Source organism: Lathamus discolor, chromosome 3, assembly GCF_037157495.1.
Source record: "Lathamus discolor isolate bLatDis1 chromosome 3, bLatDis1.hap1, whole genome shotgun sequence".
Taxonomy (NCBI): Eukaryota; Metazoa; Chordata; class Aves; order Psittaciformes; family Psittacidae; genus Lathamus; species Lathamus discolor.
The window spans coordinates 112,568,547-112,589,760 of NC_088886.1; the positions used below are offsets into that span (position 1 = coordinate 112,568,547).

The window sequence follows — 21,214 nt, forward strand, 5'->3', positions numbered from 1 at the left end:
ATGAAATGCTGTTTTTCCTTTGTCTTTCAGCTGATCTACAAGTCAGATTTCTTTAAGATGCAGGGACACTTGATTTCCTTGCCATACACTCCTCAGGTGTTGCACTGCCGCTATGTTGGGGACATCACAAGTGACGTAAGCAACATCTTTTAAGATACCTGCTATTTGAATGCAGCACACCTAATGCTTTTATACTGAGGGTGGAATTTGTCTTCTATCGTATGTATTCTGTTCGGTAATAAATGCTTTGTCACTGTGTTTAGAGACTGATTACTGAAATTATCCCAAAAGTTAACTTTGGAGTTCTCTTTTTGTAATTGCCTCAGTATAAATACAAAGAAGATCTGAAGTGGTTGAAGGGCTTGGGCTGCTTCCTGTATGATACTCCTGATATGGTCCGTGCTCGTCAGCTGCGTAAGCTTTGGGTAAGTGTTTATTTCTGAGAACCATGTATAACAGCAACTGATTTATTTACACGCATGCTATGTACTTCCAGGAAGTTAAGTACATGAAAATGAGTAAAGACTTATGACAGAATTTCCTGCCATAAAGCTATTTAGTTATTTCAAAGCACTGTTAGGTTACACTGTAAAATTTTCTTTACTACCAAGAATAATAAAAGCTTCATAAGTAATAGTGGTTTTCTTTTTCCAGTCTAATTATATATACACTGATACTGCAAAGAAGATGTGGGCTAAATGCAACTTAGTATTGGATACTCCTGGATACAGAGCTGTTCAGGAACTAAAAACCCATTTGAGTGAAGTAAGTTCTGTATTCTTTTTGCACAACTTTGTTAGCTATAATTAAGCTTGGCCCCTCCCACTGTTGTTTTTTTTAAATACGTTAGGTGTTATAATTGCAAAGCTGTGATTGTTCAGCTGCTGAATGACCATATGCAACAAGAAATAATGCGTGGACCTGTCTCTTTCCAGCTGGTTTATAGAGCTGCAGGCAAGGAGCTGAAGACAAAATACACTTCCATCCTTGATACACCTGACTTCTTGAGAGCCAAGCAAGGACAGAAAATACAGAGCCAGGTGAAAAATTCGTTCTGATTAAAAAAAAAGCACCAACAAATCAAACCAAAACAATCAGGGTGTTCCTCTTAATATACTGTTAAAGTACAGCAAAATCTTTCCAGGCCATTTCAAAGCCATGTAGAATTACTAGAAAGGACATCTGTAATGACTGTTGATCATTGTTACGTGGCTATGAATTTTCATGTTGACCATGTCTCTATAATGGACATGTTCAGCTTTGTTTATGTGAAATAGAGCACTGAACTCTGGTTCAAATTCTCTAAACCTCTGACTTTATTAAAGGCATAAATACTTTTATTGATCTGCCTTTATTCATCATATTTTTTTATTCATATTCTAGCTCTGACTATCTCTCTATCTGACTTTCTGGCTACAAATATTGTGGAATTTTTGAAGTTGTAGAACAAAATGAAGATACTCATGAGAGAAAAGCTGATCTTATGGGTGCTTTTATTTAAACCTAAGTCTGTCTGTGGGGCAGAGAGGTCATTAATGTCACATATATCTGACTTCTTGGTTTGTAAGCATGCTACTGGAATTTACAGAGCATCAAGAGTACTGCTACAGAAAGGTGAACTGAGATAGCATGGAAGAGGAAAGGGCACAATATTTTTTCCTGGAATAAATTGTGTGGTCATGTGCACATTGTAAATTTACAGGCATTTTTCAGTGACATAAGGTAAAACTTAGTTAAAATGTAATTATTTTTTTCTTTGTTTGTTTTTGTATTTTTCTTGCTGCAGTACTTGTATGTGGAACTTGCCACAAAAGAGAGACCCCATCATCATGCTGATGGTCAGACACCAGCCTTTACACATGCTAGGAATATAAAGGACATGGTCAGTGAGGTAAGATACCTGGATTTTTTTTGTTTGGTACCACTATGCTCAACTGTTTTGAAGTTCTGTTTCTAATTTCAAGGCTTAAATCTGTTTATCCTTCATTTAGTTTTCTGTCTCTTATGCTTAAGTTCCACATTTCTTTTTTGAGTTACGGTAAGACATTATGCTTTTTTAATATGTTTTACTATTTTATAAGATACTTGCTTCTAAGTGCTTTTTTGCAGAATCTGAGGTACATTGGCTGCAAGACCAGGAAGATCTAGGAAGAGCTGACTGGCTGAGCTTGTTTCCCAACGTTTTGACAGAAACGCTTTGCAAGAATAACTTTGCACATTCAATGTAGCCCCCCTGGGTGTTACTGTAACATCAGATTAGCAAATGCTTCTAATATTAAAGGTACATCTTTTTCCTTTTGCTGTCTTCCTTAGAAAAAGTATAAAACCCAGTATGAGAAGATGAAGGACAAATACACACCTGTCCCTGACACACCAGTCTTGATCAGAGCCAAGAGAGCGTACCTGAATGCCAGTGATGTACGTAGTCCATGAACACTTCCACTGCTGCTTTTTTTTTTGTTTGTTTCTTTACAAAAAGAACAGAAAAAGGATCAAAGGGGAACAATCATGCAGAGCATAGGCTATCTCACTGTGGGTCATCAACTAGGTCACCCCATTTGCATGTACATTTCCATTTGATATTACAGAGATTATTATGGTTTTACTTGATGTCACTGAAATGCTTTTTTTCATTTATTGTAATTATTTTTCATTTTCTATAGCACTGCAGGGTGCTTTACAGAAAGAAGGAATAGATTTAAAATAATTTGCTTACACATAAAATCTCCAAATAGTGCAGACTGGATTGAAATGATTGATGCTGGAGCTAGGATAGAATGTCTTTTGTCAGGTATTTTCATCTCAGATTTGTGTTAGAGGTAAAGTTGCACATCACTGAGAGTGTGCTCATTTTTTAATTTAGAAGTAGGTTGGTGAGAAAAATCTGCACATTAGGTTACTAAGGTGAAATTGGTCTTTCCTTCAAACGTGTAGTTATGGTCTGTGATTTAAGGCAATAGCTAAATGTACTCAAGTAATTAATGAGATCTTTGCTGTGTATTTCAGACTGTGTGTTGTATTCTGAAAGCATATGTGCCAGGCTGGTGTTTTGTTCTAGTGATAAGTCTTACTGCTCTCTTAAGAATGATTTTTAAATACTGCACAGGAGCATCCCAGTTCTTTTGCACGCCTGAATTTCTCCTCCAGGAAAGTCTTTCTCCAAAGTAAGATTCTTAGGAAAGTAATTTTTTTATGCTAAAAGTGGCACTTTTGCTGTTCTTGAGAGTAGTCCCGGGATACATGGGTAATTTTTTTCTTGGTCTTCAGTCTGAAAGTGAAATGCATGAAGTTTTGCTTTAGATGTACTGACTCTTTTTTTTTTTTTTTTCAAATTTTCACCATAAATTTGTTCAAATTACAATTGATAGGAGGCAATTGGAGCTTCTTAACAATATAATATATTGTTTTCTGTGTTATTTTTCTTACCAGTTGCGCTACAAAGAAACCTTTGAGAATACTAAGGGCAAGTACCACACAGTGAAAGACGCTTTGAATATAGTCTATCATCGAAAGGTCACCGATGATATTAGCAGTGTATGTATCCAACATTCTCATTCCTAATTAGCGTTTATCATTTAATAAGCTAGAATATGCCATTTATGCTATCATTCTGTGTAGGTGTGGCAAATAATTATATGGTCAGCATTGTTAATACTGACTTCTTTCCTTCCTTGAAATATTGTGCACTTGATTGCCTTTGATATTACAAAGGTGAATGTCAGTTAATCTTATTTCCACTGGTTTAGTTCTGGTGTTTTAGAAAAAGAATTGTCTTGAAACTTCATGGTCTGGAGTGTTCTCTCCACAAACTGTTTTTCCTTCATTCTTCAATTTTCTTTGTAGGTGAAATATAAGGAAAATTACATGAACCAGTTAGGAATTTGGAGATCGATCCCAGACCGGCCAGAGCACTTCCATCATCGCATAGTCACGGATGCTATTAGTGATGTGAGTTCACTTACTTCCCAGTTGAGAAATGTTGAAAGTTATAAGCAGGTTTCCAAAATGAAAGCCAACTCTTATTTCTTAAGAAAGAGAAGGCAGCTGAAATTTTTTAAGTGATTCACACTTTCACCAGGTGGATCTGTGAAATGAAGGAGCCAATCAGATGGCCCATCTGCTTTTGAAATTACCAGAATAGTCTTAATGCATTTAATTTGTGTTTGCTTAGATTTGTTTGTTAACCCTTTAACAATTGTACACATCTGTGCATACACAACTCTTTAATTGTACAAGAACAAATGTTTTTTAATTCACACAGGAACTCCAGTAGCTAATGATAGGCTAGGAATGTGAATAATCTGAGTTCATCAGAAAAGTGTGAGTAACTGTAGCGTATTTTACAATGAAATAATTATGGATGTAGCTCTGTTTGCTGCACCTTGTGTTGAGGTGGCATTTCATCATTGTTCAGCTGTAACTTGGTGCTGCTTAAAACTGAATAATTTTATCTTTTCTAAAGGTTAAGTACAAGGAAGACTTATCATGGCTCAGAGGCATTGGCTGTTATGTTTGGGATACTCCAAGTTTTGCTCTGGCAGAGCAGAATAAGGTGCTCTACAGTGGGGTAAGTAAAAAAAGTCCGAATTGTTATTAGATGTTTTGTGATGTTTGCTTATATTGTAGATATAATTTTTCACAGGAGAATCCAGTTCTGACCTAGATGTTGATATGTTGTAGTTATGGTAGAACTTAATATATAGCATCAAAAATTTCAGTAAAAGAAAACAGCATGAAAAAAAAACAGAGGCAAAATGATCTTTTACTTACCCCCTCTGTTCTTTGCAAGGCTATTAATTCCATAGTAATTTTTATAGTGATTCTAAGTCTAGCTTTAAAATGATGAAGACCTGAAATTTTCATTTCTTTCTTGATGTAATAGTTCCATTCTGCAAAATACTACATTTAGAACTAATTTTTGTTTGTAGATATGTAAAATGCACTTACGCGATAGTTCTGCCATAGTTTTGCTGCAGGTTGTTTCTAAATTGTACATTTTCATTGCTTTTCCCTTCTTTGGATTAACATTGGAATGGGTTTTTGTGTGTGTTTTTTTTTGTTTTTCTTCCAGTGTAAGTACAAGGAGATGTTTGAGAAGACTAAGTCTCATTTTAAGTATGTAGCTGATTCTCCAATTAATGAGCATTTTAAATACGCAACTCAGTTGAGGGATGTGGTAAGTGTTGAAGATTCCCATAGAGTCTCATACTAACATAGTAAGTGGGTATATGTCAATATCAAGCTAAAGGTTGATATTCCTTATGAAATTTTATATAAAATTTATTCAGGCTTAAAGATGTTTTAAGGTCAGACAAAATCCATGAAAGACAAGGTTGTTCTTAGTGTCTGTCTGTTAGGACAGGGCAGGTTTACAGTCCCTAAAAAGTGAAATCCTAACCCCTGTTCCATTATTTTGTCGTTGCAAAGAAACTTCTGCTTTGCTGACAGGTAAATAAATGGTACTGTAAATAATGCTGCTTGCCTAGTAACACTTATTGTCATGTGAAAAAGGTGTAGAGAGAATTACACCTTCTTTTCTGAAACATTGGAAAAAAAAACCCACTTCATTAGTGTTGGGAAGATAATATTATGCCTGAAGTTACCACATCTCTCATTTCAGATACTTTGCTTTGAATTCTCACACCCTACTACTTACTTTTGGTTACTTTTCTCCTGCAGTGCTAAAGAAACAATAAGTGCAACATAGTAGCGAAAAGGGGTTAATGAATGCCCCTGTGTTTAAAATCAGCAATAGAGTTTCTACCAGTAGCGTGATACTCCCACAGGACAAAGCCCATTGAAAAGCATGGTGTTCTGAATGAATTCTCATCAGCTTGGAGCTGGCGTACCATACCAGACTCTGATACTTTTCATTAAAGCAGTGTATAATTAAACTCTCGCATCTTGAGATGTGATCTTGATATGTTATTCTTTTTCACCAAATATTATGTTAAATTGTTTACCTGTCAGTGAATGCATTACAGTATACCTGTTCTAGGTAAGAAGAACGGTTTCACAACAGATACCATTCCAGTACCATTGCTATAATTTCATACTCAATTTGATAAGCAGTGAACTGGAGTTTCTTAGGGAAGATTGTTAGTATTCAGTTTTTCCTTATTTGCTCTACCAAACAATAAGAAAACTTAATATGAAGAACATAAATGAGTAAAATTTTAGCAATGGGGGCTTCATAAATTTAGAGGAACTTACCTTGATGTCTTCTGTTATGTAGTGATGTTTTTTGTGATGAGGGATTACAGGTTTTTCTTACAAAATGTCCGATGATAGTATAACATTATATTTTACTCTTTCATCTCATTGTGTACTCTTTGTACTCAAATCAAGAATATAGTTCCATACAGGGTTGCTTCTACAATTATTTTTCCTGAAAAAGTAAGTCATAAAATGGCTTATTGAAGAGTGGCAGTGGTAGAATATAGGTATCCTTAACCTGTAGATTAGGTCTTCCAGTGGAAATTCAGAAATGCATGTACTGTTTGCAGATATTTCCTCTTTTTGTTATTAGGTTTGTTTGTTTGTTTCATATATATATATATATTTCTTTTTTGGATATGAAATTCAATCGCAGCCTTTAAATAGTTCATACAAAGATATTTCAATAGTTAGAACTGTAATCTCTTTGGGTCTTCACTTCTAATTTGTTACAATGTATTATATTATTCTGAGCAGAAGTTATATAAAGCTGCCTATGAGAAGCTCAAGGATAAGTACAGTGTTATTGTGGATGATCCTAAGAACCTCCTTGCCAAGTGGGCGACTACATTGAGCAGTCAGGTACTGTAGGAGCACTAGCCAGTGCTACCATAACGTGTTGGGTTCACTCACACCTGCTCTGTGTGGTATGTCTATAGCTAGCAGTATCATAGGTTTCACCTGTGATGTTGTGATGTTTTAGTTCATTTGAACAGACAATCTTTGTTTGCTGCCCAAAAAGAATTAGTACTTTTTGAGTGAGCTGATTTCTACTGTATGTACTTCGATATGTTGTGCATCAATTGACGTCAGGAATGTAATGCCTCTTAAAGTCATTGGAGAGGTTTTAAAAAACAGATACACTATCATGCATCTATTTTTTTTTTTGCTTCTCTTTTAATAACTTTTACAAGCATTATCTTCTTACTCATATCTAAGTGAAGCAACAGTGACATGTTTGGCTTTTGAGTGCCCTCACATTAATCTAAAATTTACTCATTTCTCCCCAAAATAACTTTTGTAATTTCCTTAATGGGATAGTATGCAAGTCTTTTAATATATACTCTTGACATTAATTGCATAGATGTAAGTTGTACGCACATCTGTACTACATGCATACATACAGTACCTTGCCTAACTCTCTCCACTCTTGAGGTGTCGGGGATCTAGATCTGTGTTGCTGTTCATGGTGTTAACAAGTTCTCTTGTGCTTCATTGCCATTTGCACTCTGCCTGACCTGCATGTTCATCTGGATTGATTTCATGTTATGATGTGCTGTTTGTACGTAATTATATACAGATTTATGTTTTGTCTGTCACAGTCCTGTTTCAAAAGCATGGTTTTATTTTTTGATGCAAGATAGAGCATGAAAGTTCTTTATTAAAAATGTGTTCTACCATCTTCCACCTGCCATCAGGCTGTCTATGATGCATTTGCATTCTCGCTGTACAGTTTGTTCTCACTGCATTCTGTGAAAACAGATTTTTAAGAAAGACATTATCAAGACAAGAATCCTGTTACCGAAGCCTTTAAAATATCCTGGCATTATGATACATTCAGTGAATGTTTTTATCTTCTGCTTTGTAAGATGTTTTACATTTCTCCTTATTCTAATTAATATTTTAAAATGAGATATTGTCCATTTATGAATTTTAAAAGTCAGTGGTCTGCTGAGATTGCTTTTTTACCTCAGTCCTGGAGATACAGAATGGAAGTGAAGCAGCTTGAAATAAACATAAAATTAATCACATGAATAGATAAGCAGCCTCTTAAGGAAATAAGGGGTTTGCAAAGTTTCAGTTATTGTGCATGTTCAGCTTTCATTGGCTTTGGTGGAAGGATTTTGCAATTTTTTGTATGAATATAAATGTATCTCCTGAAGATGTTTTATCTTGGTTTGTGTGGTTAACATACAATCTTTCCCAATCACCAGGTTCAATACAAAAAGGACTATGAAAAGAAGAAAGACAAGTACACTGTGGTTGTAGATACTCCAGAACACTTAAGGACTACAAAAGTCAACAAACAGATTAGTGATGTAAGTGTGGTCAGTCCCTCTCAAGCATGCCTCCTTCTCTCATACCTTTGCAGAGGGGTAATTAACAAGATGACATTTGCAGTAGTCCATTATCAGATGTTTCTCATCTTAATTTTTTTCAATCTTGATGCAAAGACTGTCAATAAATAATATAATCTATAATTAATGTCTTCAGATTATTTACAAGTTGGAATACAACAAAGCGAAGCCGAGAGGCTATACTACAATCCATGATACACCTATGTTACTGCATGTGCGCAAAGTGAAGGACAGAATAAGTGATGTAAGTAAATCATGTGTGTCCATGGTGTCAAAAAGACACATAATTAACTTTTTACTTTGACCTGAAATGTTTATAACTCATAAATAACAATGTAATTAAAGAATAGCTTCTTGTTAAAGTGTAGTTAATTTTATTTTCATGAAAGCTGTCTATGCATTCAGTGCTTTTTCAAAATACACAGCAGAATATGAAAGTATTCAGGAAGTTTTTCATGTAATGTTCTTCTGTGGGTCTTGAAACATTTTTGATGGGGTAGAACAGTCCTCACTAGTAATAAAAGCTATGAGCTAGAGCTGGTATCTAATTGAAGCATGGATTCAGGGAGTTTGTTTCTGGGTTTTCTTCCTCTATTGGCCAGTGGCTTTTGTGGAGCCTTGTATAAGGTTCTTAATACATTACTGTGTTTATTCATTTCTTCTATGGATACTATGGATATGTAAGGTAAATATTCTGATCTAAAATAAATATGTGTTTTGATTATGGGGCAGTGGAAGGCTAAGAAGAGAGAGAAAGGAAGATGAAGAGGAGAGAATATCACAGTATTTGGGAGTCTTGATCCTAAATCCTCCTGCTACCCAGGCTTTCTCTCTGACATGTGTGGTGTTGTTTCTTGGATATCCGTAAATAAAATGAGGATACTAGAAATTCTGTAACTCAATATAGTACCACGAGAATATATACCACAGTAAGCGTGAAAGTTACTCACATGTTACATGGATGATCTATATAATGAGTCAATCTAGGAGGAAAAAATAACGTATTGTCCAGTTACTAAGGTGGATCAGTAAGAAGCAAAGGTGTTCAAAAGTGATCTGTGAATTGATGTACAGTTTTTCTGTTCCAAACTGAATGCTGAATTTGATATTCTATACAGGAATTTTCAAAAAGCAATGATTGTGCCTATCAGAAGAGAAGTTATTTTGAAGCATTTCTATGAGGTGCCAAAAACTAGAAAAGGGCAGAATTACTCTTCATGTGCAGGTTTTGCCAAATCTTTGTGCTTCATAAGGAGTTATACCTGCTACATTTTCTATTAAGAGAGAACTGCAGCTGAAGAGGACCCTTCTTTCAGGCAGATGGTTCATGCTAAGTTGTATTGTTATAATTTCTTGTTCTTTTGTTAGGATTTTATCTTGTCATGAGCAGTTTTTAATGTTTTTCATATTGTGATGCTTTTCTTGTTTATGATATTATCTTTGTGAACATTTTCTGTTTGTCTTTCTTTAGCTGAAATACAAAGAAATGTATGAGAGGAATAAATCTCACTGCAATGTCGTAGCAGATTCAGTTCATATTAAGACTCCCAGGCATGCCTACAAGCTAAACAGCAATGTGAGTTCAGCTTTATTAATACTTTAATTTTATTTTGGATAGTGGTTGATACGGGCAATGGAGACCATAAGAAATTATTTTCAGTTCTATTGAATTTTTTTGAGCTTGGAAACTGCTTCTAATTCTTATGCTGCTTCAATAAAATATATTTTATTGTATTTCATACTAAAGGATGTACTATTCAAGTTGTTCCTTGAGGTCACTTGAGGTCTTCGTATGTCGCACATCTGTTGTTCTAGTTTCCCTGACAGACGTAACTGTCCCAGAAATTCTCTGTGATCTTGTTTTGTAGACTAAGTAAGCTCTTCATGGGAAGCTCTCCAATGTTTTCCATTATTGATGGCCCAACATCCACTTCAGTAGGCAAGGAACTAGCTTTCTTCAAAGTCTTCACATCTTTTCAGTCATTCATATTCCTTTCTTGACTTCACAGTGGAAAAACTGTAGTAAATGGACTCCCCCTAGATTGTACATGATTCAGAGGAAAGCCTTATTTTGATGTAGATGCATTTTCTTACCTTTTCTCTCTAATTGGTACAGACTGAAAGAGAATTTGCATCCGTATGAATGTCATGTGTATGTACACAACTTCCAATTAACTTCCTTTTTTCTTGTTTTTTCATTATAAACAGCTGGATTATAAAAAGAAATATGAAGCAGCCAAGGCTCATTGGCACTGGATTGCTGATAGGCCTGACTTCGTTCAAGCAGCCAAGTCATCTCTGCAACAGAGCGATGTAAGATAATCAGAACAAACCAAATATTCCCTTTCTCCACATTTCTCATGTTCATAATAATAATAATAAAAGTAGAAGATTTGAGACTCTGCTGTATGTTTTTTCTTCCTGCAGTATGAGTACAAACTGGACCGGGAAATCCTAAAGGGATGTAAACTCTCCGTCACAGATGATAAAAACACAGTATTGGCCTTAAATAATGCCATCTTGGCGAGTGATGTAAGTACTTGAAGCACTCTTTTTTTGTTCTACTAGAACTTTACCTATTACCTGAACTACTTTATTGGAAATATGATTGGATTAAGAATGAAGCTTTGAGAAGTTTTTTTCAGTCTCATTCATTATTTGCTTTGACTTATTTCAGTAACAATTTGGCAAAATCTAAAAAAATTTGGTCTTGTAAATGTCACTGGCCTAGTTCATGGATTAAATAAGTAGTCAAAGTTAGCATTGCCTGAACACCCTAGACCTTTGGCATATCTCTGCATTCCTGTTATTTAAATGCAAATACTGTGAAGAAAACAAGAAAAGCTGCACATGTAACTTGTGCATAACACTAAATATCTTTAAGAATTCCTAACAACATATGAACAGTAAATATTCAATATATTAATATTAATAAAATTCTAAGGGAGAGCTATAGGAATATGTAGACTGGAACGAATTTATCCTGGAAAACATCAAAATATGGGATTTTCTGCAAATTTTTGCACTAACAAGCAGGCACAACTATCAGAATTTCCTTTTCAGTTGCCAGAAGACAAAGTGCACATTGCTTAAAATGGTATTTTTTCTTCTCACTAGATAAAATACAAAGAGAAACACAACAAAGCTCGAGGGTCATACCTTGTGGTTCCAGATACACCTCAGATCCTCCTGGCTAAGAATGTCAGCTCTCTTGTATCTGAGGTAAAATACCAGGGAGTTATTTGTTCGCATTAAGTATATCCTTTTAATGTGGGGGGCAGGAGAGCAGGACTTGCAATGTTGTGGAGTATTTTTACCTATTTTTATTCTGTGCTTTCAGAACAAATACAAAGAACACAGCAAGAAGCAGCTTCCACATGGGTCTTACACAACTCTGCCAGAGACACGAGACACTGCTCATGTGAAGGAGGTGACCAAGAATGTCAGTGAGGTAAGTAACTACAGTGATAACAATTTGTGGTGAGATTCTTACCTGCTGCCTGTAAATGATTAAACACTTGCATGATTTAGTATGCATGCAGTACATTCAGTCTCATCATAAAATGCCAAGGAGTCAGAAAAGATTAATTCTGATACTAGATTCTAATACTAGAATGAGACTTTAGAGCTAAACACATTTACTGGGTTTCTGTTGAAATACTCCGGAGAAAAGTAGTGGGTTGGAGTGCTAGCGGGTGCCCTTCATTTGGATTTTATTTTCCATAGAATAGAATTTAAGTACAAATCATTATCTCCAAATAGCAAGCTTTTGTAATAGAAGGTGCCAATTATGACCAACATAGAAGAAGCTGGGGACCATACATTTTGAGACTTGAGGAGGCTGTATTTTGTCTGTCTTAACAATATCAGTGTGTTTATTTCAAAGTTTTAGTAGCATTTACCTCCATGTGAAATTAAAAAAAAATCATACCTGACTCTTTTTGTTCTTAACAGACAAATTATAAAAAGAAGTTTGTGAAGGAGAAAGGCAAATCTAATTATTCTGTCATGCTGGAGCCTCCTGAAGTGAAACATGCCATGGAAGTTGCTAAAAAACAGAGTACAGTAAGTTTGTCTTGTCTTTTCATAAATTAAGGAGCTTATGTAAGAAAATTTAATCAACATCAGCTGGCAAAAACCAAAGTTCACATACTCCTGATTTCCTTCCAGCCTCCACATTCAGGTATAATTTTGACAGATAATGGTGCAACTATTTACAAATGTACAATTGCACTGAAATAAAGGATTTCTTCTCAAGTCATATTTCTTCTTAATCACATGGTAGTATTTAAAACAATCAAGTGCAAATCACATCTGATTTTTATTCCTTCAGACAGAATTGTGTATGCTTAATTCTTCATTTCTAGGCAGCTTGCAAAAAAGTTTCCAAAATCCATTCCTTGTGAAATTATTTAAAAATAAACAAGCCACAAACATACAAATCCCATGCACTTTACTAGCAACATTGCTGTGTCCTTAATAGATATGTTCTTCATGAGCAAGCCTCAGTAATTTTCTTTCCTCTTTCTATCGTCATGGATTAGATTGAATACAAGAAAGATGCCAAGTCGAAGCTCCACTATACACCTATTGCAGATCGACCAGATATTAAGAAAGCAACTCAGGCTGCCAAGTTAATTAGTGATGTAAGTGGTTTTTAAGTCTTCTGTTTCATTTCTTATCCATAATTTTACTGCTAAAACCAGTGTCAGTGAAATAATTAAAAGGGAATGTCATCAAGACTAAACTGTACTTTTTGTCTTTGTTAGATTGAATATAAAAAGCGTGGAGAAGCTGGCATTGGTGTAAGCATGCTAGGACGTCCGGATATTGAACTGGCAAAGGAGGTGTCCAAGCTAACTAGCCAGGTAATAATAAAAAGTTAGTTAAACTTTGAAGCAATGAGAGAAATGTGACATGGTATCAATTTACAGAATAATGTTAATATTATAGCTGAAATTATTTCTAAGTTAGGGAATAAAGGAATATTTCAAAGGGAATAAGTTTAACAAAAGATTAAATTCCAATATAAAGTATTTCTTTGTTAAATAAACTTTTCTACTGACTTAGTAAGTATCAGTAATAGAGTTATAGAATCTCCTTAAAATGATGCCATGACAAGGTCTTTTAAATACTAAGGCTGAAGTGTTAGCCATGTTATCTTTGTTATTTAGTTTTTCTGTTTATTGGCTTTAGAAGAAGCAGCCTTTTCCCTAACTGTTATTATCCATCCTTTATGAGATGGACATTAACCCTCTTTCTTTCTACTTTGTGCCTTTAAAAGAATCTTCTGGCTTCTGAAGTTAATATGTTACATTAACAGGAGCTTGCTCACTTCTATACAATGGTCACGTTCTCCAGACAGTCTAAAGCACATGCTTGTTATTTTTTGTGACAATTTTTTCTGCCAGGACTTCGGTTCAACTTGGTTCTTTCTTAACACTTCATGTTTTAGTCCTGTAATTGTTTGCATTTCTGATCTTGCTTTCTTGCTACACATTATAGGCAGAATACCTCAAACGACATATGAGAGGGCATGGAGCTGCATCTTATGATACCCCATGGATGAGAACCTTTAAGAAAGCTAATATGCTAAGTAGTCATGTAAGATCATTTTAAACAACAGATCTGGGACTGCCGTTTTTACGCATCTGTCTCTTGCTTGCATATTATCTTACAATTCCAACTTGTTAAAGGGTTTATGATGCACCAGTTGAATGGAGCTTTTTGTGTCAAAGGTGTTGAATGTAGCAGAACTTGTGAGACTGCTTGGTTAGGTATAACCTTTTGGTTTTCCCTCTGGAATGTTGGATGGTGAATAGGAATTCTGTGGGTGAGGAATTTGCCTGTTTCAGAAACACCACGTGAGGCTTGAGATATTATTACGCCCTTTGTAATTGTTTAGGAACTTCCAGTAATTTTAATGGAGTTTTTTGATGCACTTATGCAATGTTAAAACTCACCTTTTTCACCGTCAAAACCACTAAAACCAGACTTATAAGCTTGAGCTGGTTTTCCTGAAACTGTGCAAAAAATGGAAATATATGTCTATGAAAATCCCAACCACTGGTGCTGGTACTTTCCAGTAATCAGTCATAGCATATGCATAAGATTCACACTAGAACTTCATTTTGACTATTCAGACTTCAAGTGTCTGTTTAAACTATTCTGTTCGCATTATGTTGGACATGGCATAATTAAAGCATAGTGTGTGAATCAGCTCCATGGCCTCTGAGAAGTGTACCCTGTAGTGATTTTGGGGCACATATTTTCTATATTTCTTGCCATGACAAAACCTTTGGAAAATAGAAAAATAGTCACTTCATAGCAATTTTTAAAGTGGCAGCAGATAGGTCTGTGCCATTTCAGTTTTACACATGTATTTCCAAACAAAAAGAAAGGGGGATTATGTTTTTTCCATGTCTAGCCAAGACTGCTGCATGTAACTGTCGCATGTTTGAATGTCAGCTACTCTGTGTGTCAGGATAAGCAAGAATCTTTTCAGTAGAACCAACGATTCTTCAGCTGAACAACTGAACTACAAGAAAAAGAAGAAAGTATGTTTATTCCCATTCAGTGATAATGAGGTCTTACTTTTCCATACTTTTGTTCCACTACTAGCTAGTTCTCCTCTTAGTCTTATAAACATGCTTTACTGAGATCATTTTGGTTCTCAGAGAAATTAACTATTACAGGGGCAGTAAGGGAGCAAAGAAAAATTGGAGCAATCTTTTTTTTCTTTCTTTGAAGCATTTCTTCTGATAAACTTCTCTTAATATAAAGCATTATGTCCAGTTTGTTTATCTTGTTTGCCATTTTTTAGTTGGATTAAGTTGGACCTCTCTGGCATGCTTGCTTTTAATTTTGCAGAATAATGTTTCTTCTGGGCTTAAAGAAAGTGAGCTCTTTGGCATGATGGTCTGATCTTGATAATATGTTGCATAGCTTGCAAAACCTAACAGATTCGAGTATACTTCTGCTTGCGTTTATTTTTTCTGAGGTCAGAACCAATACTAATTCCTTTCAGAATATTAATAGTATTTGGTTTGTTACAGCAGCTATATAATTTGTGGATTTGGCTATTTCACTGTGAGTTTTATCTGAATGTAGCATATTTTGTCAAGTAAAAACACAAGAGTGGTATCCACCATGAGCTATATGATACTGTATGGACAAGAATATGACAATGAATTCGAAGTGTAAAGTGTGATTGTGAAATGTGATTTAATTCTGCAATCATCTTTCTTTTTTAACTAACACAGAATTATCTGTTTGCATTTCTGTAATTGTCATTAAATCCAGTGTATCATGAGTCATCTCTTCCTCAACTTAGTTACCAGTTCTTCAATATTTTATTTCTTTATTTTACTTGGAGTTTCTCTTGCACTTTTCAGTATCTCTTCTGAAAAAAATTATGCATCTCTGATAGCAAAAAAAAAAAAAAAAGCAATAAACCCGAAGTATTCCTAATGGAACCATCCCTTTTGTAGGTTTACAAGCAATAGTGAGGAATTAGCATTTAGCTGCACGTGCAGCAGTGGAATGGCACAGGTCATGATGGAAGAAGAGCTTGCCTTTGTTTAAGTCATTAGCAAAACTCTCATTCCTGCCAACATTTCTGTGCCTCCAACTGGATTATCACGGTTTACATCACTATGCTTCCCATTAGTGATGTTAATGTGGTTTGGAAGTGTTACTAACCATCTTGCATAACCTAATTCCTAGTAATTAATTGTATCGCTATTCTGTTTGTGATAATTAGCATCCTTCTTCATCTCTGATTTATACAGAACACGCTATGTGTATAACATTATATATAAATGTATTTGATATATTGCCACTTTCAGTGCTTGTATGTCTTGAGGTAGTTTTTAAAGCTGTCATTTCTCCAAGAAGTACATAAAAAATTCTTTTGAATACTCTTTATTTTTATAGTCTTTAAATTCTTTTAATACTCTTCAAGAGTCAGCTCTTGTCTCTTTGTGAAATAGGGTATCTTTTATCTATGCACAGTTCCATCAAGTGAAGTATGCTTCATCTCCAGAATTTAGCTGTATTTTGTCTCCGTAAATCTCCTGACTACTTCCGTGATTTTTACCATGAGGAGATGTAACCTGTGCACCGAATGAAAAATTGCAAGTGGATTTTGTAAATAGAGATGTAGATTTCTTTCCATGTCAAGTCATCTTTAAAATAGCCTTTATTCCAGTGGATATCTTCAAGTTGCTACAGTTTTGTTCTTCTGCTTACTATCGGTACTGAAGTAGGGACTCTTTGCCTTCTGCAGCCGACAAGTGAGCACTCAAGATCAATTGTAATATCTGTTTGTTTTTAATTTAGGTGAAATACAAGGAGAATTTTTCCAAAGAGATGGGTAAAAAGCCAAAGTATGATTTAAAGGAGGCTAAAATCTACAAGACTATGAAAGATGCTCACAACTTGGCTAGTGAGGTATGTTTACTTATCCTTTTCCCTTAGGGAAATTAAAAGTTTCAAATTTTTTTAACAAAGACCTCCTTTATGTTCTTAATGCATTCAACATCACAGGTTTTACTAGCAGTTGTCTTTTCTGATGATGTTTGTCCTTTCTTACTGGCAGGTGAAATACAAGGCAGATTTAAAGAAACTTCATAAGCCTGTCACTGACATGTCTGAATCACTGATCATGAACCATGTCCTGAGTACAAGCCAGCTCGCCAGTGCTGTAAGCTTGTTAACTAATCCGAGACTTGTTTGGTTTTTCCATTACTATTGATTCTATTCTGAAATGATCTCTGCTAAATATTTCTGTAACAGTTACTCCCTCTGCTATTGTTCATGGGATGTCACCCGGTAGTGATCTCTTCCTCTACTTTCTAATGATTATTTCCTGTTAACTAGCAATTTTGCCACATTTGTCCTCTGGGAAATCAAATCTTTACCAGCTGCAGAACTGCTAATATTTTAAATCCTCTTTATTACATTTTAACTGATTGCATTACACTAACAAATACCATCTTCTTCTCTTTTTGATTTTTTTTTGTCTTATTTACTGCTTGCTGTATTTAAATTTTTTATTTTTGTCTATTTTTTTCATTTCATATTTATGCTTAACATCCCCCTGGTGTAGATGTACAGAATCATGCCTAACAAAATACTCCATAATTTTACTGAGAAAAGTAAAACATCATTATTGCCTAATGCAGCTTTTTCATGTATCCACTGTGTTTTCTTTTTTCCTTTTTTTTTTTTTTTTTTTTTTTAATTCTGGTTTTGAAAAAATCTGTGTTTCAATCAAAATGGAGAAGTTTTATCTGATACTGGGAATTAAACTTCTTGCTTTTGTTTTGCTTTTTGCATTTCTAATTTCTCTTGATGTTCCATTGAAGTGTTGCTTTGATTGGACCTAACAAATAAATTTGCTGGGGGATAATTTTTTTTGTTATTGAGATGATTTTTGACACCTTCCCCTCAGTACCAGTACAAGAAGCAATATGAGAAGAGTAAGGGTCACTACCTTGTGGTGCCAGATAATCTTGAACAGGTTCATCTAAGGGAAGCATCAGAACTACAGAGCCACGTAAGTTGGTCAGCTGTTTCTCATTAACCCTACTCACTGAGTATCAGTCTCCATCACTGAAGTCATCCTAGCAAATTCTCCAAAATGTAATAACCTCTATGCCTATCCGCTGTATGAACACTGCACACCTGAGTCAACACGTCAATGAGAAATATTTGCACATTTGCAAGTTTAGAAAAAACAAAATATCTGAATGATATCTTCATTCTAGAGGAGATCTCAGCGTTACTTATGACTTTGTATATGTGTCTTTTTGCACAGTAAAATATATTAATTTGGGTGATTTTGTCTGTAAAAAAAATGACTTGGTGATCATAGAAAATGGAAATTGAAAGAAGTAGGGTTATTGTTGACAGTATATTTTCAACTGCTTTATCCATTCTGGCCTCATTCTGCATCCAAAATCGCTTTAAGCAAAACAATAGCTATGACTGCTATTAAATGTGTCCAACATTTTTCCCCTCTGGAATACAGCAAATGATGATTATTCCAGAGAAATTCATACTCTTATTTGGTCTCTAGTCCTCTTTATTCCAGGTTCTATTCCAGGTATTTATTGACTGTAAAGCAAGAGAGAAATTACTGCTAGAATGCAAAGGGCCATAGTTACTGTTCTGGTGCATGGCATGGAAGAACAAAAACCTTACATAGCAAAGGACTATAAGAAAATGGTTGTGAATAGGTTTGTAGTTAAAGTCACTACTTGTTGCTCCAGTTTGAGATCTGGATCTGTCTCAGCCAAAGGCATAGCATAAACTCATGCAGGAGTCTGAAAATTGATGCCCTAGAGGCTGGATACTATAACTTGAAGCAAGAATATCTTCATCCTTGTGAACATTTTAGTTAGCAAGTCACTAAACTACATCTTTTCATTCCTGCTGCTAACACTCCAGCAATCTGTAATACTTGGTTGTTCACACAGCGATCTGTATAATACCTAACATGTAACTGGCTGAACTCAGCCAGGGCCATGAGCAGTCTGAGTGCTTGCAAGTTAGATTTTTATAGCTACCTGTCTTCTTGAAATCTGAGCTAACACTGCTTATTCTCTACAGTAGAAGTTAGTAGAATTTTAGGCCACACATGTTGCTGCAAGCTTGACCTTTGCTTTTTACATTTTATTGCCAACAATACAGATTTCAGTATTAAACATTAATCTTTTCATAGAATCACAGAATCACAGAATGGTTTAGGTTAGAAGGGACCTTAAATATCATCTAGTTTCAGCCCCCGTGCCACAGGGGAGGTTCCAACTTTCCACTAGAGCAGGTTGCTCAAAGCCCCATCCAGCCTAGCCTTGAGCACTTCCAGGGGATGGCACAGCTTCCCGGGGCAACCTGTGTCAGGGCCTCACCACCCTCACAGTGAAGAACTTCTTCCTACTATCTAATTTAAGCCTACCCTCTTTCAGTTTAAAGGCATTTACCACAGATCTCTTGACTATAGTAGGAACATACTAGTTGACAAATAGGTTCTTTGCTTGAGGGTAACATTTTTATTTTCTTCTCAGGTGAAATACAGAGAAAAGTATGAGAAGGAAAAAGGAAAACCTATGTTGGACTTTGAAACACCAACATACCTTACTGCAAAGGAATCTCAGCTCATGCAGAGTGAGGTATGGTTAAAATCAATACCAACAGACTAAAACAATTATTTTTTTTTCCTGGTTAAACTTTTACAGTGACTTAGGCAATTATACTTACATCTTGTGCACGCTGATAGACTGAAAAAATATAGCTGTATCACATTTCTTTATATTGGTTAAGAAATACTACATTCAAAATCCATGAAGCTTTCCCATGTCATGCTGAAGTGTGTATCATCTGTAATTTTTCATCAAGAAGCTGTCAGTAAATGAAGCTTAAGCAAGTCTTTGAGTCTTTAGAAGAAATGTAATATGAAATTCATTTCACTTAAAATTTATAAGAAGAGTATGTGTGTCAGTTATCATCATAGTCCACAGAAAGAACCCTGGTTATTTTTTTCACCTCAGAACTCCATCTTTGAGAAACCCGTTTATTTCCTCTTTGTCTCTGCTGTCATAGTGTTCTTCACTTGTAATTCTATTTCCTCAAGCAGTTCTTTTCCGTTTGTAATCTTGTTCTGTCACAGATGAAGGCTTGTACATGCTGAAAAACAGTTGTATACAGCCAAAAGTCGTTATGTTTCAGTGTTTCCATTGAACATTTTCTTGGCATGTACAACTAAGTAGAAAAAGATAAAAAAAGCAGGGTCAGGTCATATTTCCATTGAAAGTCATGAGCTGGTTCATTGGCTTTAGTAGAAACAGGATTTATTGCTCTACATGCCCACGGCATTGACTGTGCTATTAATACAAAACCACTGCTCCATCCTCCCAGTAGTTTTTTGTGTCATTAAAAATAATGTAAGAAATATTTGCAATTTGGGGTTTTGTGTGGTTTTTTTGTTTTGTTTTTTTTCTTACTCTCATTAGAAAGAATATAAGAAGGACTTTGAAGAGAACATTAAGGGCAGAAACCTTACTGGCTTGGAGGTTACACCATCCTTATTACACGTCAAATACGCAACCAAAATAGCAAGCGAGGTAGCAGTTACTCTGTGCTTATTTCCTCTGTCAAGTTAAATAATTCCACTAAGCAGTTCTTCATTGCTTTCTTTTTCCTAACCATTCACATTAAGCATGATTCCGTATATTTTGTGATCTAATTTGTTACTGTTCAGTAACTGTATTTGTATTTACTGCATCCTTTCTGACATACATCAGTCTAACTGTTACATGGCAGGGTGTATATGTGTGTGCGCCTTTGCAATCTTGAACAATGATTACCACACTCTATTCTGTTGTAGTAGTTGTTATATAACCCTATGTGATATTCTTTGTTGTTCCTAAAAGTTTTTTTTTTTTCATTTGAAATTTTTGGTGGTTTTGTTTTGTTTGCTTGTTTGTTAATTTTTTTTTCCAACAAAGTTATGGAATATAGAACTCTTTTTAGTCTGGTTTTGCAGTTTTCATTTTCTTTCTTCTACAGAAAGAGTACAGAAAGGATCTGGAGGAAGGTGTCAAAGGCAAAGGACTAACCTCTTTAGAGGAGACTCCAGACATGCTAAGAGCAAAGAATGCAACTCAAATCCTGAACGAGGTATGCCAAAAGCTATTTAAAAAATAACTGAATGGATGTAATAACCTCCAACTGACAAACGCTTATGGCTGTGTAACACCAGTATGAACTTTATAATTCCCTAGAAACTCTTGGGGGGAAAAAAAAAAAGAAAAAGTGTGTGGGTGACTAAGGGGAAATGGTTGCTGTGATTGATTGTCAAGGGATGGACAAAGCCAGCACTGTGATGCAGCAGGGCTAAGTATAAGAATCAGAGGTGT

The 21,214-nt window shown here is 35.2% G+C and overlaps 1 protein-coding gene across 1 annotated transcript in view; it reads left to right on the forward strand.

Annotated features, from left to right (window-relative positions):
• NEB (nebulin) overlaps positions 1–21,214 on the forward strand; it is a 130,523-nt gene that overhangs the window by 87,150 nt on the left and 22,159 nt on the right. The window contains exons 103-130 of the mRNA XM_065671220.1: positions 31–135; positions 327–425; positions 655–765; positions 936–1,040; positions 1,787–1,891; positions 2,314–2,418; positions 3,430–3,534; positions 3,844–3,948; positions 4,463–4,567; positions 5,072–5,173; positions 6,691–6,798; positions 8,151–8,255; positions 8,431–8,538; positions 9,766–9,870; positions 10,503–10,607; positions 10,722–10,826; positions 11,412–11,516; positions 11,635–11,745; positions 12,249–12,359; positions 12,839–12,940; positions 13,064–13,162; positions 13,800–13,898; positions 16,635–16,745; positions 16,894–16,998; positions 17,749–17,853; positions 19,364–19,468; positions 20,309–20,419; positions 20,865–20,975. Of these exons, the coding sequence (XP_065527292.1) occupies positions 31–135; positions 327–425; positions 655–765; positions 936–1,040; positions 1,787–1,891; positions 2,314–2,418; positions 3,430–3,534; positions 3,844–3,948; positions 4,463–4,567; positions 5,072–5,173; positions 6,691–6,798; positions 8,151–8,255; positions 8,431–8,538; positions 9,766–9,870; positions 10,503–10,607; positions 10,722–10,826; positions 11,412–11,516; positions 11,635–11,745; positions 12,249–12,359; positions 12,839–12,940; positions 13,064–13,162; positions 13,800–13,898; positions 16,635–16,745; positions 16,894–16,998; positions 17,749–17,853; positions 19,364–19,468; positions 20,309–20,419; positions 20,865–20,975 (2,958 nt within the window). The remainder of the gene's footprint in view (positions 1–30; positions 136–326; positions 426–654; positions 766–935; positions 1,041–1,786; positions 1,892–2,313; positions 2,419–3,429; positions 3,535–3,843; positions 3,949–4,462; positions 4,568–5,071; positions 5,174–6,690; positions 6,799–8,150; positions 8,256–8,430; positions 8,539–9,765; positions 9,871–10,502; positions 10,608–10,721; positions 10,827–11,411; positions 11,517–11,634; positions 11,746–12,248; positions 12,360–12,838; positions 12,941–13,063; positions 13,163–13,799; positions 13,899–16,634; positions 16,746–16,893; positions 16,999–17,748; positions 17,854–19,363; positions 19,469–20,308; positions 20,420–20,864; positions 20,976–21,214) is intronic.